Below are 23,041 nucleotides of genomic sequence, written 5' to 3'. Positions count from 1 at the left end.
ATGACAGGAGTGTGGGGGATCCCAGTGAACTGGTGAAAACTTCTCCCCATTGTACCTGTGCAGGAGGCCAGCATGTGGAGTGAGGCCCTGCGGGTCTGCAAAGAATACATGCCTAGTCGGCTGGGAGAGCTACAGGAGGAGTGTGGCAGGGAGGCTGGCAAGAAAGGCTCCAGGTAAGGAGTGCTGTGGTCAGGATGCAGGAAGTAGACAGGTAGCTCTTCCCCGTGGCCATTTGCTGATGCCTTAAAGACACAGCCTGATGGGATCCCTGACATCCAGTAGTTTCCTTCTTGAGGACTCTGGACTTCTTACTGCATAGGTTTCCTATTATCCTTCCTTACTTCTCTGGGAGGCTTATTTCTGCCATCCAAGGTCTCCCAGATGGCTTCTTGCTGCACTTACTAACCTCCATGGTCTCCTGTACTGCCAGTGCATCTCCCCATGGTCTTTGGTCAGTTCTCTCCTCAGCACTGTTCCTGTTCTCTGTCACATGCTCTGCTCTGTCTGAGGTCCCTGCTTACCTGTGCTGTGCACCTCCCTGCCTGCACCCTACACATTGTCTACAGGATCTCTGGTAGCATCCCTGTCCTGCTCATGGCCTGCATTCCTCCCTGCAGCGGAACTGAAGGGCTGCTGGAGCAGGCACGGGAGTGGGAGCAGGCTGGGGAATACGCCAGGGCAGTGGACTGCTACCTGAAGGTGCGGGATCCCAGCAACAGTGTCCTGGTGGAGAAGTGCTTGCTGAAGGTACTGTCAGGGGCTATGATTCCCTTCACCTGCTCTTCTGCCTGGAAGGTCTTCCACAACCTGAGTGTACCTCAGAGATCCCTGTCACTGCAGGGCATGAGAGAACCTGCAGGCTGCAATGACTGCAGGGCTGAAAGCCTTAGTAGCTGTTCTCTTGAGCCATGACAGGCTGTGCTTATCCTGCACAGTGCAGCCTCCCTTGCTCTGGCACCACCGCCTGTGACAGGTCCGTGCCTGTGTGCCCACAGCTTCTTGCACTAAAGAAGCTGTGGGCACACAGGCCCTTGCTAGAGGAGCACATTTTTGTGCACTGTGCCACCAGTCCTTGTGTTCTTGCTCATACTCACCCCCATATGAGTGCTCATACTTCTCACTCACGTCCTTGTACCAGCTTCAACAATTATGTCCTTGTCTGATCTTCTCCTGTGTGCGAAAATAGCTGGGCTTTGTTCCTCTGACTTGTTGAAATGACCTGCCATTTCTTCTCCCCTTCTCCCACAGTTCAAGTGCTCCCAGCTGTCAGTCTTTCAGCTGGGACTGAGCAGTTCCCAGCTTCATCCCATTCTCCCACAGTTTTTAACAATTGAGCTGCTGACAATTTCTCTTCACAGGCTGCTGAGTTGGCCGTGAAATTCTTGGATCAGTCACAGAGCATGGAGGTGACGCGGACCGTAGCTCCTCAGCTGGTGGCTATGAAGAAATACAGCATGGTGAGGGCTGGCTCCTGCCCCCAGACTGCTGAAGAAGTAGTGACAATGGAAGGGAGAACTCTATCCAGAGGAAGGAGGTCAAGTCACATCCTGGGGTGATGGGTGGATGGATGGCCTTATCTAGGATTAGGCTGTGCAGAGTCTTCAAGGAGGATAAAAGAGGGGAATGAATCAAGTCCTGGAATAGTGTGAGAGAGCTGGGCCTTGGGAGGAGGCAGGAAGCAAAGGACAGGCCTATCTTTTGGGAAGAGACTTTCTGTTTTGTTGTTGTGCTGGTCAGCACCAGCTTCAGCCTGGGATACAGGGAACCTGTGGGGTTCTGTCTCCCATGGAACTGGCCCTGCAGGCAGCTGAGCTCTACCTAAACTTGGACCTTATCCGAGAAGCTATCGATGCCTTCATTGAAGGGGAGGAGTGGAGCAAAGCCAAGCATATGGCCAAGGAGTTTGATCCCAGGTATGCCCTGAACTTTGCAAACTATATCCTTCTTGTTCCACCCCGCCCCCCGCATGATCCCTTGTCCTGTCTTGTACTGTCCTGCTGCCCCCTAGGTTTCCTAGATTCTCCCCTCAGTGGCCTTCCCCGGCTTGGACAGGGCACATTCTCCGCAGCTACCCTTTCCAAGCCATTTAACATTCTGACACTTACCTGTTGCCACATATCCCACAGAAATTGTTATCCTCTTTTGTCTTATCCCTACCTCTATCTCCCTTTGCCTTGTCATAATTCTGTGCATGCACTTCTTCCAAAAGCCCTGTGATCCCTTGTTCTCCTCATACATTATATTGCAAAGAGCTGCTTAACCTGTTTCCTTCCCCTTCCACCTGTGCATCAGCAGCATGCCAGCAAGACATGGCACAGCTGAAAGTCTTCTAGTCCCAAGGCTGAATCCAGCCTCTGCACTGATGCAAGATAAGAGTCTTGCTGCCTATTGGTATTCTTTCTACCCACAGGTCAGAGGAATACGTGGACCAGTGTTATAAGGAGTATTTAAAAAAACAAGGAAAGGTAGATTCGGTACGTATTTGGGATGTCTCGCAGGCTATGGAGTGATCTCAGGACCTGTGAAGATCCTTGGGGTCTTTCTCTTGGGGCTTTTGCCTGACTGCATATAGGTGAGAAATCTGTATGTGCCTGTGAGTCATGGCTACTGCCAGACCACAAAATCACAGAAGGGTTTGGGTGGGAAAGGACCTTAAAGCTTATCTCAAGCTCATCTCATTCCACCTCCTGCTTTGGGCAGGGACACCTTCCACTAGATTGGGTTGCTCCATACACATGTTGCTGGGTCATGTCCAATTTGTTGTCCAGCAACACCCCCAAGTCCTTCTCCTCTGGGCTGCTCTCCATCCATTCTTCACCCAGGCTGTATCTGTGCATGGGGTTGCTCCAACCCAGGTGCAACACCTGTCACTTGGCCTTGTTGACCTTCATGAGGTTCACATGGGCCAGCCTCTTCAGCCTGACCAGGTCCCTCCCGATGGCAGATGGGTCACACGGGCTCTGTGATTTCATGCTGTGAAGGGGGAGAGACTCTGTGTCTGGGAAAAAAAGACGAGTGACCTGATGTCTGCCTGGATGTGTGTAGGAAGCCTGGCCTGCACAGTGAATTTATGGCTGTTTCCATCCTCAGCTGGTGGGAATTGATGTCATGGCAGCTCTGGATATATATGCGAAGCAGGAGCAGTGGGAAAAGTGCCTGGAGGTTGCAGCTAAGCAGGTGAGTGCTTGTGTGAGCAGGAACTGACTTGTGTGAACAGGAACCTCAGGAACTGACCTGTAGTCCTGGCACCCTGGAGTGGGTGGGCTACACGGAGAGACACTGCAGGGGCTCAGGAAGCACCACTGGACTGTCTCCATTGTGGCCAGTCAGGCTGAGTGGGGAAGCTTTAGAACCTGGAAGCATATTGTGTTTAAATTTTTTGAATAATGAAACACTGGAAGAAGCTAAATGAGTTGTTTGGGCTGGAAGTAATTGGTACCATGGAAACAGGGATTTGTAGAAGAAAGCCTTCTTTCTCCATGTTCTTGAGAGCTCTGGTGTCAGTCGGAATGAGACATCCTAGTCAGGAGAGCAAATTTGACATTTTTTCAGTTTTACTGACCTGAAATTAATAAAATTACCTCAGCAGAGTAATAAAAAAGGAGAAAAGTTAAATGAAACTGTTTAACAGTGCTCTTTCAAGGCAGTAAAAGGAGACAAAAGCTCTCAATTACCAGGATCTACCTTGAGGAATGGCTTGTATTCACTGGTTATTGATTGATGATTGGTTATTGAATGGTTATTTGTTCAATGGTTGTTGATAATGGGGGTAACCAAGGGCAGGCAATTGTTTGGAGTGAGGTATTGGTTCAGACTGAATAACAGGGCAGCCTGGGCAACAGTATCTGGAGTTGGTGGAGACATCACAGCTTATCACTCAGACCAGCACCAATGCCTTGGAAAAGCGCTGGGAATGTCTGGAGCTGCGGTTTTATAACTTTGGTTGCTGTAACCTAACTTGGGGTTCTACTGAGTGAACTTGGTATCTCTTATACTTAGGCTTCTCTGTGGTACAGATGGTGTCTGTTGTAGTCATTGTTCTCTTGGAGGTTTCTGTACTGATATTCTGTTTATCAGGAGCCACAGAGAATTACTGCACACTCTGTTTAATGGGAAAGACTCAGTTTATTGTATTGGGCACATGGCCACATTGAGCCTAAGGAGATCTTGGTGTCTGCTTGTGCCTCTAAGAGAGCATTAGCATGACCCTTCCCTGTAACCAGTGCAGAATATAATCACTTTGACTCAGCTGTTCTACAGTGATTATACAGCAAAAATGTTACATTTATCAAAACAGGTCACATACTGGATTTAATCTTTATCCCATGCTATATTGAACATGGTGTTTCACCAGCACCCACATCTGAGTTTTCAAGTTCTAGACATCTACTGGGACACTGGTCTTTCTTCTGCATTATAAACTTTCTTCCATTGCTGTTTTTAACAGGATTGCATATTTTGTACCATTTTCTTCCTCTCATTCCTTTATTTATGCATGTGTGAAGCAGTTCTTTCCTTACTTGTATTTCTGTGAGGCCAACAGCAGTCCTCAGCAGTGTCTGTGGGGTCAACACATGTATGAGCAGCACTCCAAGAGGGTCTGCAGTCTTGGAGCTGTGACAGCATGTGGATAATGCACTAGAGCAGCTTTGTAAATTACAAACATCTTCACTCCATCCAGGATGTTTGTTAATCCCTTTGTTAGACTAAAGGCTGCTTTACAGTTGGTAGCCTTGTTGACACACAGTAGAGGTGCTGCATCCTTCAGGTGTTTAGCAATATTCCTTTGGCAAGTGGTGAACACCTGGAAAACAGCTGTATTTGCATGTGCAGAGGATCAGTACAGCATCAGCTAGCCAAGATTAAGGTTGGCTTACCCTTTTGGGCCACAGTAGGGCCCAAGTCAAAACCCAGGCGTGCTTACGGCAGTCTGGCTCTGATTATACCTGTTTTACCCTTTGGGACTCAGGTGTGTTCACTCATGGCTGAATCCATTCCCACCAAGTGACAAGTCTTCAGTTCATGATTCTCATGCTGCTGCTTTCCATGTGTCTTCTCCAGAGCTATAAAGTCCTGCACAAGTATGTTGCTATCTATGCAACACACCTGATCCGGGAGGGTAGCTGGGATAAAGCCCTGCGCCTGTATGTCCACCATGGAGCACCTGCCAACCCACAGGTAATGAGGGCAATACAACATCCCAAGGTGAGCTGCCACAGTGTGCTGTGATCTGCTGCACAAGTCAAGTTCCCTGTCAGAACTGGGATTGCCTGCTCAGCACATCCAGCCCTGTAGTGGATTCTTCCAGAGGGCTGAAGGCAATCTCCTGGCCCATACTCTCCATGGGAAGGAGCAGGGGAGGTTGAGTGTTTGTGTTTGTCTTGAACACATTGAGCACCAAGTTTAGAACAAAAGGAACCATTTGCCTCTCCGAGAATACCGGCTGTAGGAAGTATCCTTCTTCCATCCTTTCCTGTTTCCCTGCCTTGTGCCCAGCATGCCTTGCAGCCAGCAACCTGCAGCACTGCCACTCTGGGAGCCATTCCCTCAGCCTGTGCTTGACAGCAGGAGAGCTACACAGTCTACTGACTCCCAGTCTGTCTCCTTCCACACTTCTCTCCTTTTTCTTGCAGAATTTCAACATTTACAAGCGTCTCTTTGTGGAGATGGTGAATGCATCTGGCATGAACTGTGCCGAGGCATACTCCAGCTGGGCTAACCTGCGGGATGTGCTCCTCAGTCTGGTGAGTGTGGCCATGGCCACCACTACCTGTTCAGCTCCAGCCCCCCAGGGGCTCCTGACTGGGCAGGAAGAAGAACCAGTCTCTCGCCAGGTGACATGGGCAGTGTTTTTAGAACACAAGCTCAGGGTAAAGAGCTGGCAGTGGGGACAGTAGGAAAACAGGATCATGTGAAGTAGACGTGGCTGAGCAAGAGAAGGCAGAGAAGAAGGAGACCCTCTGCTCAAGGCCAAATCCTAGAAGCAGGTCTCGACATTGGCCCTTGCAGAGCTCTGGGTGTCACTGCGACATGGGAGCTATCATGACATGTTGTCGTCTCGACCTACATAGAGCTACTCAGCCCATAAGCCTGAAAATATGAGTACTCCCTATCTCCCCATGGATGCTTTGAGCCTTCTGTTCATCATTCCTGTCCAGAACACCTCAGCCAGAGCCCATGATTGCCTTATCTCTGTTTCTGTCCCATAAATACCCAGCCCTAGTATTAGCAAAATCAACAAATCCTCCCTTTGTCCATCTAGACTCACCCCTGCTTCCAATGCTGGCTCATGTTGCAGTACTGGTGACTCTTGCTGGCTCCCACAGCACAGTCTGGGACCCAGAGCACCCAAGGCCCAGCCCTTGTTCAGTCCCTGAGGTGTCTGGGTATTTCAGATCCTTCTCTCCTGACTGCCCTGGTCTTGTGTGGATGAAGAGTGCCCTTGCGCTCTCCTGCTCTCAGTTCCTCTCATTTTCTCTTCTCAGTGTGAAAACTTGATGAAGTGCAGCGAGGCAAACACTCCGGCACATGAGGAGTTTGAGAGGATGCTGCTGATCTCCCACTATTGTGCCACCCGCTCTGCCGCGCAGGGCCTAAAGCAGCTGGTGAGGCTGAAGTTCCTTTGCCAGGTTATCACTGAGCACGGGGAACACCATGGGGATGTGCAGATTCAGGGCTATTCATAAGTTACTATTCCACTTCATGAACCACACATCACGGATGGATGAGAATGAGACTGCAGTAATCTGGGAGCCCACCACTAGCAGGTGAAATAGGAGATAGTCTTCTCTGCTTATAGTGGGAACTCCCCCAGCCACTATGGCTGAGCTGTAAGCCAGGGGAGAAGCTGATCCAATTGCTTGGCATGACTTGTGAGAGCAGAGGTGCCAGTAGAAAATTTGGGATCACAAAAAATCTGGTCTTCCCAGGGGAGGAATGGCTTCCTCTCTGCTCTCGTGGGCTCCAAGAGCTGCTGGGCTTCACAAATGGTTTTCAGAGCAGACTGCCTGCCCAGGGCTTTGGTAGGTACTGGTCCTGTGTGCTGGGCCTCTTAGGGGACTTTGGGAGCTTGTGGACGTGTATGGGGGCATCACAAGGTTCTGTGAGTATTTTGGAGTCTTGTGTACACTGGGATTTGTTCTGGGCCTCCCTGCTGAAGTCATGATCCATGTGATATTGTGGAATTGTTCTAGAGCCCTGTATGGATGTAGGACTGGAGTTGTGATGGAGAAGGCTGTGAAAATGAAAGGTCACCACAGCTCAGACCCCAGTGAAAGTCATGGGAGACTGGGGTCTCCTTACGGCTGTGTGTGGATGTTGGGGGTCCAGAAGCATATCAGACAGCAAAAGCCAAGTCTGATGTCTTGGAAACTTGTACAGATCTCCACAGCTGTGGAATGTTGAGGTGCTGGGCGGTCTATCTGGCACCATGAAAGAGGGGTGCCCTTGACAGTTCTGGTGTGACGATAGGTATCTGACAGCAGAAAAGTGAAATTACCCTTCAAGTCCTCACCCCAACTCCAAAATTCTTACATAATTGAATAGAAGAAAAAACTTACTGTGGCTGGAATAGGTTTCTTGGAGAGGTTGGAGCATCTCCATTCCTTGAGATGGTCAAAACCTGACCAGGCATGTTCCTGAAACTGTTATAGCTGCCTCTGCTTTGACTGGGGCTAGGGGCAGGATTTGGGGACTGCCAGCAATCCCTTCCAACCTCACCTGTTCTGTGACTCAGATAGGGGGAGTTTGGGTGTGGTTTCTAGTGAAAAATAGCAAGGCTCATAAGGCAGTAGAATTTCACCCTCAGATGATAGTCCCGTGTGTTCTCTAGTGAGGTAACTCAGGGTCAGGACTGAAGTTTTTGACCTTTTTTATCTGTAGGGCACATGAGGGTGCAGAGACCCTGCTGAGATCCTTCCACTGTTTTTTTCTGTGCTGAATTGTGGCTTTCCTGTCTGCTGTGTCCACAGGACACCATGGCTGCCCAGCTGTCCATTTCCCTGCTGCGCCATACAGATCTGGTCCCTGCAGACAAGGCTTTCTATGAGGCTGGGATAGCTGCCAAGGTAAGAGCTACCTGCCACCGGACCAGAGAAGGAGGTAGGGCACCCTGGGCTCAGGGATTCTCGACTTTAAGTTCCCAAATCCTCCCCTGGCTGCTGGACTCTGGCACTGGAGGATATTCCTCAGGCAGCTGGCTAGACCTCAGCCAGTGAGCAGACTGGACCTACAAACCATGGGGTGGACAGAGGCCACATTATGGCTCTGTCAGTGTGGATGTGTCCCAGCTCTGCTCTGCATCACCCAAGCGTCTGACAGTCTGCCCATGAGGAGTGACACTCCTCCAGTGGCAAGGACAGCAGCATGTCCTCACTGCCTGGACCTGGCTGTGCAGTAGTAGAATCATGGAATGGTTTAGGTGAGAAGGGGCCTTAAAGCTCATCTTGTTCCATCCCCAGTGGATGTCCATGACCAGGGACACCCACTAGACCAGACTCCTCCAAGCCCGATCCATCCTGGTCAAAATGCCTGTCTCCACTGTGTGGGATAGCCTGTGGCAGTGAGCTGGTTGTCCCAGGGATTCAGTCTTCAGTGATGGCGAGCTGGGATGTGCAGTCTCTATGTCCATTCCCTGGGCTGCAGGCAGAGTACTGTGGCACAAACAGTCACATCCTTCCCCAGACATGGCTCTCAGAGAACTGTGGCTGTGAGGATGAGCTGCCCAGTCTCACTCAGGGTTCTTTGCCATAACAGGCCGTCAGCTGGGAGAACATGGCGTTTGTCTTCCTGAACCGCTTCCTGGACCTCTCAGATGTGAGTATGGTCTGTGCGGGGAGGGCTATCTCTCTAAAATGGCAGTGGGCTATAGGGCCGTCACAGATCCCCAGCCCGGCCAGGGCACACCTGAGGCTTCTGTGCGACAGCACATTGGAGCTTGTACTGATGGTAAGTCCCAAACCCCACTCAGTGTGTGCCTGGAGGGCAGTGGGCACCCTCGCGCTACCTGTGGGAGGACCTCCCCTACAGGGCACCTGCAAAGCCCTGGCCAAGTCACGCTAGGTGTGTCAATGCCACCGTGTACATGGCAGCAAAGAGCACGTTGGCCTAACAATTTACGCCTGAGATCTCAAGGCTGCAGGTGCCATTGCAGCTTTCAGGGTGATCTCACTCAAGTTGTTACAAGAGAAGAAAAACTACTTGGGGGGTGGAGGCCATGGCACAGTGCTTTGGCCACTGTGATACAAGATTCAGGAGTCCACTCAGCCCGTTCTTGACCAGCAGGTTGGTCATCAGAAACACCAAATCCAAGGGAGCTGACAGATCTCACTGTGACAGACTCTCGAGTGCTGTCAGCAGCTGCTGGGGTAAAACAAAAGCCTCTGATTACATCTTTCACTCCTTTGAGGCCACCTGAATAGGGCAGTGTCTGACAGACATTGCAGTGTGTGGCCATGGGTGACAGGAGGGCCCAGTCACCACAGGATGAATAGGCAGGGACATCCTCACTATGAACTGTACTGTGAGATCCATGACTGGCATTGCCCAGTGCTCCACCACTTCTTTTCCAGGCCATTGAAGAAGGGAACCTGGATTCCCTGGACCATTCCGATTTTCAGAGGACAGACATTCCCTTTGAAGTGCCACTTCCAGCCCATCAGCATGTGCCTGTGAGTGTCACCTGCCTTCTTCGGCTCCTGTGAGCAGTAATGCTGCTTCAGGGTCCTCTGAACAGGGATTGGGGTGAGGCTAGGACTCCAGGAACTGCAGGGGATGGAAATAGACCCAGCACTGCCATCCTTTGCCTGCCCCCCCACTGCAAGCATGCACATGTGCACAGACGCACACACACCTGTGTACACAAACATGCGTGCACAGATGTGTTGCACACACACACTCTTTCTCATGCTCCCCAATATACACACATATACTCAACCACGACTGTGCACCACGAACATGTGAGTTGTGTGCACATCACATACATCCATGTCCTCCTCTCCTGTGTGCTCCCTGGTGCTCTGGGGCTGCAGCTGGGCAGCAGCATCACAGTTCCTGGCCATGAACTGGCCTCTGTCCACAGGAGGAGCAGCGGGAGGAGGTGAGGGACTGGGTGCTCACCATGTCCATGGACCAGCAGCTGGAGCAGGTGCTGCCACAGGATGAGCGCAACACCTACGAAGCCTCTCTGGTGGCAGCAGGTACTGGAGTGCACTCCCTGCCCTGCGTGCTTACAGGTAAGCTACAGGACAGCTCACTCAGACAAGAGATGACACAGTGCCATAGGGGGAGTGGGAACGTGCTGCAGGGCAGGTCTGGGCGGTGCTGTAAGAAGAGTGGAGTCACTGTGTGGCTATGGGGAACCAGCTCTGCTGGAGGAGATAGGACTCTTTTACTAGGAGGGTGAGTGAGCACTGGAACAGGTTGCACAGAAGTTAGGGGATCTCCATCCTTAGAAACAGTCAGAAGCCGTCTGGACACAGCCCTGGTCTGGGGTGGCTCTGCGTGAGCAGGGAGTTGAACCATACAGACCCCAGAGCAATTCTGACTTCAGCCACACTGTGATTTTGGTGATGGTTCAGGCTGGCACAGCTCTGTCTGGGGACTCCAGGCTGGCCAGCACACACAGTTGTGAATGGGTAGCACGTGGCCCTACTCTACAAAAACTCCGTTCTGGCAAGTTCTGTCCCTCTCATGCACACAGTATGGAACTGCTGTGCAGTACTTAAAAAGGGTCAGAGGAGGGGGATCAGGGTTGGGCAACCAGCAACAGGGCCCTGGCTCCAAAAGTCAGAAGCTGGGTGCCATCCCTGGACCTACTCACTTAGCTGTCATTGCCCAAGGGCAGTTCCGCCCTCATCTTCACTTGATCTCAGCACTTTGGGCACCCTTGCCTCATTTTGGTCTCCTAGAGACCAAGGCAGCGTTATTCCCTGCAACACATTGGGGGCAACCTCAGCCACAGCGCAGGGAAGGGGTGCACCAGGTGGGGGCCCGTTATGGGGCTTACCTTATACTGAATGTATCACTTTATGCCCAGGGTACCCTGTGCTAAGAAACAAGATCGAGCTGAGGCCAGGCCGAGAAGTGAAGAAGGATGTGTGGTACAAGTTCATGATGGCTGTCAAGGTGAGCCAGAACCCCGCAGGCAGAGAGACGGGTTGTGGGTGGGGTTCAGCCCCTCATGCTGACAATACATTGTTCTGGATGAGTCATTGTCCCAGGGCAGTTTAATGCACTCTCCTGACTGTGCTGTTGGGTGGGGTGAGGACTCAGTCCCGCCAGCCCACGAGGTGCCTTCAGGCAGCGGGGACAGTGCCAAGGCCTTTCTCATTTTGCAGACATCCCACAGCCCTGCAGGCCAGGATGTGATAGAGTTCCTCCGACGGTGGTGTGGGGGACTCCCAAGCACCAGCTTCTCATTCCAGTGAGCAGGACTGTGGCAGCTTTCAGGCCTGTTCTTCAGCACCTTCCACTTCCACATCCAATAAACATGTTATCTCAACCCCACAGTGCTCCCATTTGCCAGGGGATGCTGAGTCCAGAACACCTGCAGCTGCTGGACACAGGGCTGTAAACCCTGTACATGTGTCTCAACCTCCACATCCATGCATCACTCATACTGGGACTACGGCTCTGTCAACACCCTTGTGCCTGGGGAGTGGCAGGCGTGGAGATGGGCTCACACAGCAGCTGCACTGTCCTTCCCTTGGCAGTCCTAGCCCCCAGCCAGCACTCAACTGGCAGAGCCACTCAAAGCAGCAGCCAGCGTGGAAGGGAAAAGTTTATTTATGTAAGAAAACTAGAGGGTTGCACCACAGGGATTCTTCCCCATCTGTTCCCTGACATGCCTGAGCACAGGCACAGCCAGCTGACATGCCTACAATGCCACCAGGACATGGGCCCATGACCTCTGCCCATCCACATCACTGCTGACAGAAACCAACAGAGCCTTCAGCACACCAGGAAGGGCCTGGCAGCTTGGAGAGAGGAGGAGAGAGCATCTGGGGCCCACAGCACCTGCTGGCTTGCAGGGTCTGTCCCAGGTGGGGTGGTAGAGCTGGGGGAGGGGGGAAGGCACACCCCTCACCCCTCCAGCCCGCCTTACGCACACTGATACTGCAGCAGATGTGACATCACCTTGCTGGATCACAGCACTACTACAGCACCACCTGGGAGTGAAGGAGCACGTGTGAGTGTGCGGCTGTGCTGCAGGGCCCCACATCACATGGACTCTGGCCATGATCTTCAGATGAGGTGTTTTGGGGGGCTGGTGTGGGCATGGGCCCTCTTGATGGCAGAGCCTGCTCCCCCCTGTCCCATACATGACCCACGTCGTGCACTCACCTCTCTGGCTATGTGTGAGACTCAGCAAGTCCTGCCAGGAGCTGCTGCCTTTCACGGGGTGGTTTCTCCATCACTGCACTTGGCCTGGCCAGCTAGAGATTTTTTAAAAAGACAAAAAGTGGAGGGTGGCAAGGGTATGTGATGGGCAGTGTTTTCACAAGAAAAGAACCAGCTTGGCTACCAGGAGGATGAAGAAGGTCCCTCTGCAACTCCCCATGAAGGGGTGCTGGTCTGGCATCTCGGCTGGCTAGAAGTGGTTCCAGCTCAGCACACCCCCCTCCCACTGCTGCACAGCCTGCTTGTTCGCAGCAGAACCCAGCACCTTCCAAATGCAGCACAAAGGCAGCAATCGGGGAGATACACAGAAATCTATCCGGCTCTACAGGGCGTACCTGCTCCTTGCTGTAGCTGCGTGCACACGGCCCGATGCCCTGGAAGACCAGGGCCACCAAACAGCACCTGCCCGAAAGCACAGCTTCGGCAGCTGCCAGCAGCAAGGAGGGGAACCAGAGGGCCAGAGCTGTGTCCTGCGGAGCGGGCGGTCAGAGAAATGTGGGCACTGCACCAGGCTGTCTGAACAGACTGAGCAGAGACTGTGCAGGCAGCAGGGGAAAGAGGGAGAGGGAAAAGGAGAGGGAAAAGGAGAGGGAGAGGGAGAGGGAGAGGGAGAGGGAGAGGGAGAGGGAGAGGGAGAGGGTCGTAGGAGGGACAGGGAGAGGCAGAGAGAGTGAACAACACAGAGTGAAAGGAGTAAAAGAAAGACAAGAGGACACAAAGAAAGAGGCTGATGGGAGAAGTGGGAGTGTGTGGTGACCCTGCAGACTCACATAGATTCGCGTGGTGTTGAAGGGGCAGTCGTTAGTCGCAATGGCTGCACGGGCGTCCACAGGCAGCGCGGAGCTGTTGCAGCCCTTGACCAGGTGTGTGCCGCGGCTGTGCACCGTGAGGGCAACGGCCAGCGCCAGCCCCACGCTGCACGCGGTGGACAGGAGGCAGTTCAGCAGGGATACACTCAGCAGGGTCCAGTGCTGCAGGCGGCAAGAATACGAGTGGGACTGGCACAAGCTCGGGGAAACGCTCGGGCCGGGCACCTATGTCTCTGCAGAGCTGCTCCCCCGAGGGCACATACACCATCTCTTACATCTTCCAGGACGGCTCAGCCTTGCTCTCGGATGAGGCTCTCGAACCTTTCACATCCTTCACCCACTGTGAGCTCGGCACCGCTGGACACCCCTTCCCTCGGATTCCGCGGAGACTCCCACACACGCTTGGCCGCGTGCCGGGAGCCCCCAGCCGCAGCCCAGCCCGGCCGCCCCCGCCCCGTGTCCGCCCACCCTGCCAGCCCACGCGGGATCCCCGACCCGGCTGCAGCTTCGCCCACCGAAGCGCTTCTGCCCGAGGACGGTGCATCCGCTGCTCCCACCCTCCCGGGGCCGCCGGCGGGGCCGAGCCGGGCACAGGAGACACCTGCAGCGCCAGCAGCCGCCGCCGAGGCGGAAGGAGCGCGCGGGGCCAAGGTCCAGAGGAGTGGCTGCCGAGGCAGGGCCGCGCCGAGGCCCCCTGCCCGCTTGGCCCCGCAGCCCCACACTCACCAGGGCCACCCGGGACAGGTTGTGCGACACCAGGATGGCGACGATACCCGCGGCGATGCTCTGCGGGGAGACCTGCGCTCAGCAAGGTCCGGGCAGAGCAGGGCCCGCCGCCCCTCGCCCGGCCCGGCTGCGCTCACCAGCAGCCCCGAGCACACCGACACCACGTTGGCCGCCGCGTACTCGGGGGTGACGGCGCGACGGGCGCCGGCCACGTGCCGCAGGACCGAGCCGTGCACGATGGCGCCCAGCACGAGGCTGCCGTGGCCCAGCACGATCAGCCCCAGCCCCGAACGCATCAGCCGCCGCGGCTCCGCCAGCGCTCCCGGTCGCCGCCGCCCCCAGGCCATGGCCGCCGCCGCCACCGCCCTCGCACCGCCCCAGGGAAGGGTGGCCCCGGCCCGGCCCCCCGCCCCGCCCCGCCCCGCCCCGCCCGGAAAGAGGCGGCACTCGCGTATTTACAAAACAGTTTATTAAAAATAGGAAATGATAGAAATGAGATGCAGGAGCCACGGCTCGGCCCCGCCGCGCGCCGGGACGGGACTGGGCCCTGGGGCCACTGCAGGCCCGGGGGTCCGCGGGAAGGGCGGGAGGGCTGCAGCGGCAGCGGGGCCGCAGCCCGGGGGCGGCACACGCCGCGGCCCCGGGCGGGTGCGAAACAGTAAACAAAGTGCAGCCAGGGGCGGGAGCGAAGCGCCGGGCGGGGAGGGGGGACAAGCCCGGCCACCCCTGGGCCCACGGCCCGGGAACTAGGGGAGTGATGGGGGGTGCAGGGCTTAGGGGCTCACACCCGCTTACCTTTAAATTAAAAAAACCCCAAAAAATAAAACCACACCAACAAAAAAAAAAAAAACAAAAAACCACCCCACAAAAAAAAAACAAAAACAGCAGAAAAAAAAGGGAAAAAAAAGGAAAACCCCCCCCATTTCTGTGCTGTGCAAAAGACACTTTGTACAATTCAAACAGAACAAACTCCATGCACATGAGTGGGGCTGCAGAACACCCCAAGCCAGGCCTCAGCTCTGCAGCACAACCTGGCAAATCCCAACAAAAACAGGGCTGGAAATAATACTGATACGCAAAGTCCCCTTTACGAGGCGGGCAGGGAGGACTGTCGCTGAGCCCAGCCACGGCACATGCAGGATGAGCTTCCAAGCACTGCAGCTGGGGTCTTGCAGATGCCCGACAGTGGTGAGCAGACACAGATGGGTCGCAGGCAGCGAGGCCATGCTGGCTGCCCAGGAGCCATGGGGCTAAGATGACACAGTCACTGCCGTAAGGGCTCCATTCCGAGTGTAGTAGAACTTGCTAAACGCCTCTTCAAGTAAACAGGTGAGTCTGCTCTGGTCAGCCTGGGGAGAACAAGGATAGTGAGGGGTAAACCCCATCCACTCAAAGCTGAGAGTGTGGCTGGAGTCCCCTAGGGCTTATTGCTCCTGCCTCCTGCCATCCCCTCCCTCCCACAAAAATGGCTGATCTGGCATAAACCATTGAACTCTGAGAAAGGAACACAGGCCTGTAGCCCTACCTGAGCCACTGCTTACCTCACTGATGAACCCAAGTTGGACCAGTTCAGCTGCCAGCTCCTGGATGTTGTCATCTGCAACACAAGGAAGGGTGTCAGTCCCTGGTCCAAGCATGCTGCTGGCCCCAGTGCACCTCAGCATGGCCAGAAGGGTACTTACTGAGCTAAAGAGAGTACTTACTGGGCTGCAGGTCACAGCTCAAGTGTCGATTCAACTTGTCTTCCAGTTTCAGCAGCAGTGTCAGCTGCAGGGTAAATGAATTCTCATGGGGGACTGCAGTCCTGCAGGCTACCAAAGCAACCCCAGAAATGCTCCCTGGGATCAGAACCACCCCTCCAGAGCCCCACAGGGGTCTAACAGAATAGCCATAGCCAGTTCTATCCTGAACCACAGCTGGCAGCACCATCCTGTGCTGACCTGGGGGTGGGCCAAGGTGCCAGGTCAGCAGCAGGCACAGGCCTGGATCAGGCTCTGGGTCCTGACAGTGGCAGCTGCAGCAGTGCAGAGTTACCCACAGCACCAGCAGCACATCAGAGCCACAGCCCTGCACAGCTGCCCCAGCCTCCCTCAGCTCAGACAGATGTGGAAACATACGTGGTGCTTCACCCCTTCCTCCACAGACTCGATGTTGCACTGCATCAGCACCACCTGGAACAGAGGCACAGACCCCATAAGAAGCCGCCCCACACATTTGCCTGGTGATGGGAGTGGGAAACCAAGCCCCTAGCACTTACCTTGCGGGTCTCCACCTCAGCAGGCTCTGGAGTTGGGGTTTTCACTGATGGAGGAGCAATGGGAGATTTCACCACAACCTGCTGGGGCTGTTGGGGTCGTGGCATCCCAAAAGCTGTGAGGGGATAGATTCCATTCCTACAAGGAAAGAGCGGCATCTACGGTTACACCTCTCCAAAATTTTTCCAGTCTCACACAATTAAAGGTGTCTTTTAAAAAAACCCTCTTACCTCACATCCTCCAGGAACTTGTCCAGCTCCAGTGCTGGAGATTGTGAGAAGCTGGAAAACAAAATGCCCTGAGATGAGAAATCATCTTACAGTACCATCTACTTGGGTCTCTTGGGGTGCAGTTTCAAATCCCCATGTCCTGGGCTGTATCCATGGGTAAGATGGGTATGCACAAAGGCAGGCACAGGTGAGACAAGCTCCTATCTTCCCTTAAGGAGATGACTAGCTGTGGCTAGCACAGACCTTTCTCATGGGAACTTTTTCTCTTTTCTACCTGTGTTTTATAAAAAAAGATAAAGTTTGGATGTTATTAAAAACAGTTTCTCGAATGTGGACGGTTCAGGCCTGGCCAATCAGGCCTAGGGGGAGGCTTCGAACTGACCAATCCGGGTGACCTCTGAAAAATCTATATAAGTTGGAATTAAATAATAAAAGCTCTCTTTTTTATGCCACGCTGAGAATCCGGGTCTTCTTTCTCTGCTAGCGGCTCAACAGCGACAACTACCCACAGAAGCTGAGGATGTGACAGCAGTTATGGTAGTGCCAGTTTCACATCCCTCAGAACTGTCCAATGCAGAGTTATTTGGAGGGTGGCCCAATAACACTGTTCTGGCAAGGAGTTCCCCAGACACCAATCATACCAGGTCCCTGGTTGTAACAAACACTTGGAACAGCCAAACCCCTGTCTCAAGGCTGCTCTGAAGCATTCCAGATGAGGTAAGGACTGCAAAGCTGCTGGAAGCCTGACAGGATATCTGCAAGTGCTTTGCTGTCCCACAAGTCTGGTGTGGACTCCACACCTGTCTCAGCTCCCAGATCACTCTCCAGACCCTCCCACACCCCCAGCACCTGGGACCATCCCATCCTCTAAACCAGCAATAATTTTGAACAAAAATTTACAATTTTTTTCTGGCAGCTTGGCTTGCATGGCACTCTGATGAACCATCCATAAATTATGCTGACATTTCAAGTCATTGCTGCTTTCTTTTCCTTTTCCAGCACCTCTGAGGTACAGCACTACCAAAAACTGAGTTCCAGGCTGGCACCCACACACAGCCAAGCCCACACAGACTGACATCCCATGTATGCACAGGATTTCTCTTGCACAGCTTTGGCTATTCACTTGTCCTCCATTTTGAACCTGTATCAAATACATTCCAAAGGGAATTTCATACTGCTATTTCCTAGCACTATGACAACTGGAACATCAGGTTTTGGAAAGGGTCTCTACAGCTCAGAGAGCTGCTCATATGGATGGAGCTGTTCTTCCTGGTTACTGTGGTTACTCTTGTCCAGCAGCCTGAGCATCCCAGAACTCTGGGCTCCACTGGTAGCACCCTAGGCATCTCTGGAAACACAGTACTCACATCTTAGTCTTTACAGCTAATCCCTCAACTAGCCAAGGCTTTGTTATCCAAAACGTACATCACATTTTGGCACTCTGTTTGTTCCCTATGTGTTACAGTTACTCCCTTAGGGAGCCACCCCTACAGTGTAAGTAGTGCTGTGTGTAACTGACAGCTGCCTCAGCTGCTTTTCCCTGTGCATAGTGTGGAATAAGCTGCTCCATGAGGAAAACACTGAGGAACTCTTCCTCTGAAGTGCTGGACTCCATCTGAGGCTGTGATTGGTCAGAGCACCTCCCCAAACTGCTCAGCCATGTTTCGCTGGGGACTGCTCCAACTACAGTGTGTTCATTTCCCACCCCTACATCTGGGGAACAATTCACATCTCAGCTAAACAGAATCTGCTCCCAGGGCATGGGTGCAAGATCTCCTTCCATCCAGTAATCACCCTTCCCAGAACTGTGTGTGTCCAGACAGCGACTGCTCCTTCACCTCCAGCTCCACCAGCTCCCATTAGCTCTCAGTCAGTGGTGAAACACCAACACTGAGGTGATGGGCAGAGTCCCAAGCAGAGCCCATGGTGCACACCTCAGTACCCCAGCACTACTCCCCTGAGCAGCCCCCCACGAGCACACCATGAGGACTCACATCATCTTGACTCCTTCCCTGTCCTCATGATTGATCTCTGCCAACACTGCATTCATGTCAAGGTTTTTGGTCATTTCTTCTAAAGCATTTTCAGGAATCATATCTATTAAAAAAAAGGAATGTTAGAACAATCTCTGTTCTTTTCCAGCCTCAGAAAAGTAAAGAAAAGTGCAGAGCTCTTATGCTCCCTGATGCTCTTGGAGCAGGCTGGGCACCACGGCAATCCCAGCCCCACAGCAACTGCAGCCACATCCAACAGCCAGGTACCTCCAGAGCAGGGGAAAGGAGGTGGGGACGGGACAGGACAACAGTTACCAAGGTGCCAGCTCACTAGGGTAAGCACTGACAGCTCAGAAAAGCTCTGCAGAGCACTGACCGATATGGGAAAGTGCCTCCCGGGGCACTGTACTCACGTTGGTGCCCAACGATGCAGTGAGCAGCCAACAGCTTCAGCGATGGCACCTCAAACAGTGCCTGGTGGAATAGGAGCTCCCGGGCCGTGGGGCGCCTGCCAGGGTCCTGTTCTAGACACTTTTGAATGAACTCCTAAAGACAAAACCTGCATGAGACAACAAGCAATGCCACCAGAGCAATTCAGGGCATCAACCCCCCTGGCTCACCCGCTGCAGGGGGTCCTCTAACAACTGGATGGCACTGTTGATGGCCTCCTGCGGCACATATGATGACTCCCCATTCCCCTGGATCTCCAGCACCGCCATCTGCAAACAGAGAGCAGAGTATGACTCCACTGGGAATGGCAGACTGCATGCGAGATAGGTTCAAAGAGACCACTACCAAGCATGAGATCACCACAGCCAAGCTGTTTGGGGGTACTTAAGGTCACGGTTTGGAGAGACAGAGAGAATGGCTGCCTTATTATGACAGCTTGCTCCTAGTACCCCAAAAGACTGCCAGGGAACCCTGGGAATTCTGCCACCAACAACCTGGACAGTTAAGTGTCTCCATTTTGAACCTCATGATCCATTGGCCTGTCATTCTGGTTGATAATTCCATAATGAAGCAGTGACTGGATCACTGCCAGGATCGGATAGTGTCCCTTCTGGCTGTGTGAATAGCTCTACATCACAGAACAAGAGCATGCACACAACACATTAAGAACAGGCTCCAGTCAACGACACAGACACTAATTCCCAGCTAGGAAAGGCTGGAAAATATTGCAGAGAATGCCTTTGCATTCATCTTAAGTTTGTTTCCTAAAAGTTATGTCTTTCCACCATTTTATTCCTGCTTCACTTATGGAATGTGCAGCACAGGTTGAGGGTTTCTTGTGTTGGCACTTTCTGACAGCTCTTCTCAGAAAATATTCCTAACAACAACTCACATTTCCTGGACTTGGACCTACTGATTGCAAGGACAGAGGAAGCAGGAAGCTGCTGCAACCACGTATGTCAGACTCACATCGACTGCAACCAGCACCTCTATCAGATGGGCACAGGCTGGCCCAGAAAAAGTGATGGACTACAGCTGTCCTCTGCTCCAGACACCCCAAGAAGAATAGGCACTGGGAGCATACATGGACATTACATAACATTTTGCAACATTGACTATTCCCACCAGCCAGTGGGTCTGACTTCAGGACTGGCCAAGACTTGCAAAGTAATTCATTACCCATTAGGAATTTCAGGAAGAACTGCAAATCACTGAGCCATTTACTTCTTAATGAGGCACTTTGGGGAGCCTCCATAGGGATCCCTCCAAGGCAAAGGGCACTTGGCTCCAAGGAAAAACACACTTGTCACTGAGCAAACCACCCATGGCCACAGCCTTTTAGAGCTATCTCTTTCCTCAGATTCATCATCTCTGTCCCACAGCTCTTGTTCAACACTTACCTCCAGTGCACACATCCCAAAGGAGTAGATGTCCACAGCAGTGGTGACATTGGCAACTTCTGTAACACAGAAATAGCACTGTTATCAGTCAAGTCTGCACCACGTTGGGACAGTTCTGCAGCTTCTCCCTCTGCTACAAAAGGACAGAGGAGCTGAAGCATTTCAGCTGGCAAATGGCTCAGAACTGTTAATGTGGCATCTGTCAGGAGCCTGGAGCTGAGAACAAGGTGCAGAATAGCTTGGAAGCATCAATAAGGCCAAAAAACCCTGGGCTTGCAGTCAGAGCCATGCCATACCTCCGTATTCTGGGGCAAAGAAGTGCAGGTTCTTCTGCTCCTCACGACAGGTCTTCACATGGTTGTTAATTGTATCTGGTGCCACTAGAAGAAAACCAGGAATGCTTAGGATACAGGAAGCCATAGCCCATCCCTGATGAAATCCCAGGGAAGACCTGCAACTCCAAGCCCTTGGTGCCCAAAGAGGCAGAATGGTGGAGTTAAGGTGACTCTTCACAGCCCTCATCTCTTGTCACCTACCCCAATACATTCCTGCATTGTTTCCTTGGCAGCTTAGGATCAGTCTTCAAGGGCAAACCTGGAGACCACAACTGCTGCCTAGGGGGAAGACAAGCTGGGAACAGCTCCCAGTTGAAATGCTTAACTTCAATCAGATCTATAGCATTTGTCACAAGCCGCTCATCCAGGACAGCAGCCTGAGGAACAGCCAAAGATGCCAAGGTCACTGCTTTTGGTCACCACCTGTGTTACCACCTCAGGGTTCTGGAAGAATGAACCTACCAGGCTACTCTTCCACATATCAGGAGGAGGCTGGTGGCAAAGTGCCTCCAGACAACAGTCAAGCCAAGCTGCTGAAGGAGGGAAGGTGACTACCCATCCAACAGAAGCCTCCCAGCAGCCAGCACCTCCACAAACCACTTGGAGCTATGGGGAGGAAATAACTCGCAGCCACAAGAACAGTGAGCAGAGCACAAGTATGGATCTCCATGAAAGATAAGCCTTTGGTACAACCACCTCCGCAGAGACTGCAAACAACCCTCCAAAGCTAAGCAGCTGTCTCTGCCAGAGAGAAACACTGAGGTGGGCAGGGAACACAGAGACACAACCCATTTGAAGCTCTACTGTCACACTGGAATGTGCCCAGTCCCAGAGTCTCAGTCCCATGTCCCACCTGATCATCCTCCTGGACAATCACAATTGGTCCTGGTCTGTACTGGTTCAATGTAGGCTGACACGGGACGTGCCAAACCACTTGTATTTTTCCACACCAAAGAGGATTCCACTCTGAATGACTTAGTTACCAGTCTCAGGGAAAGGATGTTCTTTGGGCTCTAGTCAGACAAGAAGGATCTCCCTTGGTAACTCAGCTCAGCCTTGCTGCATGGCACATACCAACCTGAGTTATTCAATCCAAGCACTGGAAGCAGAGCTTCCTCCAACAGAGGCTTCTTTACCAACCTTCCATTCACAAGTAACTGCTTTTAGTTCCCTATATTAGCTCTGATCCTAAGAATCCAGCAAGATGACTTAATTCCTAGTGCTCACCTGCTCCCGGACATTACCAGATCCTCTCACCTTCACACCATCAAGCAATGTAAGCTACATTCTTAGTCTTTCTCCTAAGACCTGTTCTGTTTTCCCAGTGAAACTGACTGCTTTAGACAAGTTCTGGCCAGGGCTATGCACCATCACACCAGTTGTCTCTACTGAGGACTGTGCCTCAAAGGATCTCAACACCGCCCCCACGACAAGTGGTTCAAAGCCTCCCTCGAGGAGCCAGCAAATGCCTGATCCTCCTTAGTACCCGAATGATAAGCTCTGGACTTCTATGCACCTTTGTACTTTGCACTCCTGAGTCAGTTACAACTGGAGTTTGTCCAGTCCTCTGCACTGCACAGATGTGTTCCTGTGCTGCTGAAGCCAACCCTTCAGCCCCAAACCTGTTACCATGCATTCATCCAGTGCCAGAATTTATACACAGAGTAAAGCACCCACAGCTTGTCCAGCACATTGGGTTCTCATACCAGGCCTTCTAAAGAGAGTATTTAAGGCTTCAGAAACCCTTCTGTTCTAACATCAGATTTATATTGTTACTTATGGGATCCTAGATGTCTGTGCCCAATGCAGTGTACAGGAACTATCATTCAGATGTTCATGATCCCTGTTAAACCTGCAGCTACTGCAGGCATGGCAGAGAGACTCCTGGTGGTGAACTCGTCAATCTGGGGAGAGAAAATAACTTATTTTTTAAGTCTTCTATTCATTCTGCCTTTCTTATCAGTACAACGTATCGTAAGAAGAAATAGGAACCAAAAACTCAACAACCCGGTCCTGCCAAATATGGAGCAGAACCAGCCAACGAGACAGCCACCTTCCACTCAATGCTGTGATCAGCTTCATTTTCTAGTGTGTCTTTAAATCCTGTTATGACCACATGTTGGACGGTAAGGCCCAGTCCACTATCCGGGGGCACTTTGTTCTTGGTACCTGAGCCCATTTAAGGACAGGGATGAGGCAGTAATCAAACATAGAACAGATTAGCAACAGAAACTTCAGTGGTGACAGCTGACACACTCCCACACCAGACAGGCAGGTAGAGTGGAAGCCCAGCCCAGCCTCCATCTATAGCATCCTTAAGGAGGTCCAGCCAGTCTTGATAATGAGCTCCTCTGCATCCAGGTCCTACAGACCTTCTGCAGTGGCATGAGCATTTCTGGAAAGAAGCGGGCTCGCACTGTTGGTGGGAACCTCCAACTCACAC

At 52.6% G+C, this 23,041-nt stretch overlaps 3 protein-coding genes and 1 long non-coding RNA gene across 11 annotated transcripts in view; 1 reads left to right on the top strand and 3 right to left on the bottom strand.

Annotated features, from left to right (window-relative positions):
- Nucleotides 1–11,500, top strand: part of IFT172 (intraflagellar transport 172) — a 37,907-nt gene extending 26,407 nt beyond the window's left edge. For 3 of the 7 annotated variants that reach the window (XM_085057344.1, XM_085057342.1, XM_085057347.1), the window contains 15 exons: nt 64–173; nt 618–747; nt 1,359–1,457; nt 1,762–1,913; nt 2,411–2,474; nt 3,091–3,177; nt 5,062–5,178; nt 5,634–5,744; nt 6,486–6,605; nt 7,971–8,066; nt 8,755–8,814; nt 9,570–9,668; nt 10,079–10,232; nt 11,036–11,124; nt 11,337–11,500. In XM_085057344.1, coding sequence (XP_084913470.1) covers nt 64–173; nt 618–747; nt 1,359–1,457; nt 1,762–1,913; nt 2,411–2,474; nt 3,091–3,177; nt 5,062–5,178; nt 5,634–5,744; nt 6,486–6,605; nt 7,971–8,066; nt 8,755–8,814; nt 9,570–9,668; nt 10,079–10,232; nt 11,036–11,124; nt 11,337–11,426 — 1,578 coding nt within the window. In that variant the 3' untranslated portion in view covers nt 11,427–11,500. Of the gene's footprint in view, nt 1–63; nt 174–617; nt 748–1,358; nt 1,458–1,761; nt 1,914–2,410; nt 2,475–2,944; nt 3,178–5,061; nt 5,179–5,633; nt 5,745–6,485; nt 6,606–7,970; nt 8,067–8,754; nt 8,815–9,569; nt 9,669–10,078; nt 10,233–11,035; nt 11,125–11,336 lie in introns of those variants that run through there. The other 4 variants (XM_085057343.1, XM_085057345.1, XM_085057349.1 and 1 more) reach the window with 4 other exon arrangements.
- LOC146440599 (uncharacterized) lies at nt 4,106–7,976 on the bottom strand. Its single transcript, XR_014851201.1, has 2 exons — nt 7,560–7,976; nt 4,106–7,474 (listed from the first exon to the last, which is right to left on the bottom strand). It is a non-coding gene; the product is annotated as an uncharacterized LOC146440599 (long non-coding RNA).
- Nucleotides 11,501–11,765: 265 nt separating the features above from the next.
- On the bottom strand, nt 11,766–14,315 carry KRTCAP3 (keratinocyte associated protein 3). The gene is made up of 6 exons (XM_085057378.1): nt 14,072–14,315; nt 13,935–13,994; nt 13,170–13,370; nt 12,735–12,869; nt 12,343–12,434; nt 11,766–12,167 (listed from the first exon to the last, which is right to left on the bottom strand). Exons 1-5 carry the CDS (start codon nt 14,279–14,281, stop codon nt 12,351–12,353), a joined length of 690 nt encoding a protein of 229 aa, XP_084913504.1. The 5' UTR covers nt 14,282–14,315; the 3' UTR covers nt 11,766–12,167; nt 12,343–12,350.
- Nucleotides 14,316–14,386: 71 nt separating this feature from the next.
- Nucleotides 14,387–23,041, bottom strand: part of NRBP1 (nuclear receptor binding protein 1) — a 34,989-nt gene continuing 26,334 nt past the window's right edge. For both annotated transcript variants that reach the window (XM_085057351.1, XM_085057352.1), the window contains 11 exons: nt 20,560–20,643; nt 20,264–20,322; nt 19,034–19,132; nt 18,827–18,959; nt 18,414–18,516; nt 16,420–16,470; nt 16,192–16,327; nt 16,052–16,105; nt 15,638–15,701; nt 15,476–15,531; nt 14,387–15,283 (listed from right to left, as the gene is read on the bottom strand). In XM_085057351.1, the coding sequence (XP_084913477.1) occupies nt 15,185–15,283; nt 15,476–15,531; nt 15,638–15,701; nt 16,052–16,105; nt 16,192–16,327; nt 16,420–16,470; nt 18,414–18,516; nt 18,827–18,959; nt 19,034–19,132; nt 20,264–20,322; nt 20,560–20,643 (938 nt within the window). In that variant the 3' untranslated portion in view covers nt 14,387–15,184. The remainder of the gene's footprint in view (nt 15,284–15,475; nt 15,532–15,637; nt 15,702–16,051; nt 16,106–16,191; nt 16,328–16,419; nt 16,471–18,413; nt 18,517–18,826; nt 18,960–19,033; nt 19,133–20,263; nt 20,323–20,559; nt 20,644–23,041) is intronic.

The sequence above is a fragment of the Lichenostomus cassidix genome, chromosome 3, assembly GCF_008360975.1.
Source record: "Lichenostomus cassidix isolate B80296 chromosome 3, HeHo_3.0, whole genome shotgun sequence".
In the NCBI taxonomy this organism is placed as follows: Eukaryota; Metazoa; Chordata; class Aves; order Passeriformes; family Meliphagidae; genus Lichenostomus; species Lichenostomus cassidix.
The sequence above is the reverse complement of the archived record's forward strand: the minus strand, read 5'-3'. Positions and strand labels throughout refer to the sequence as shown.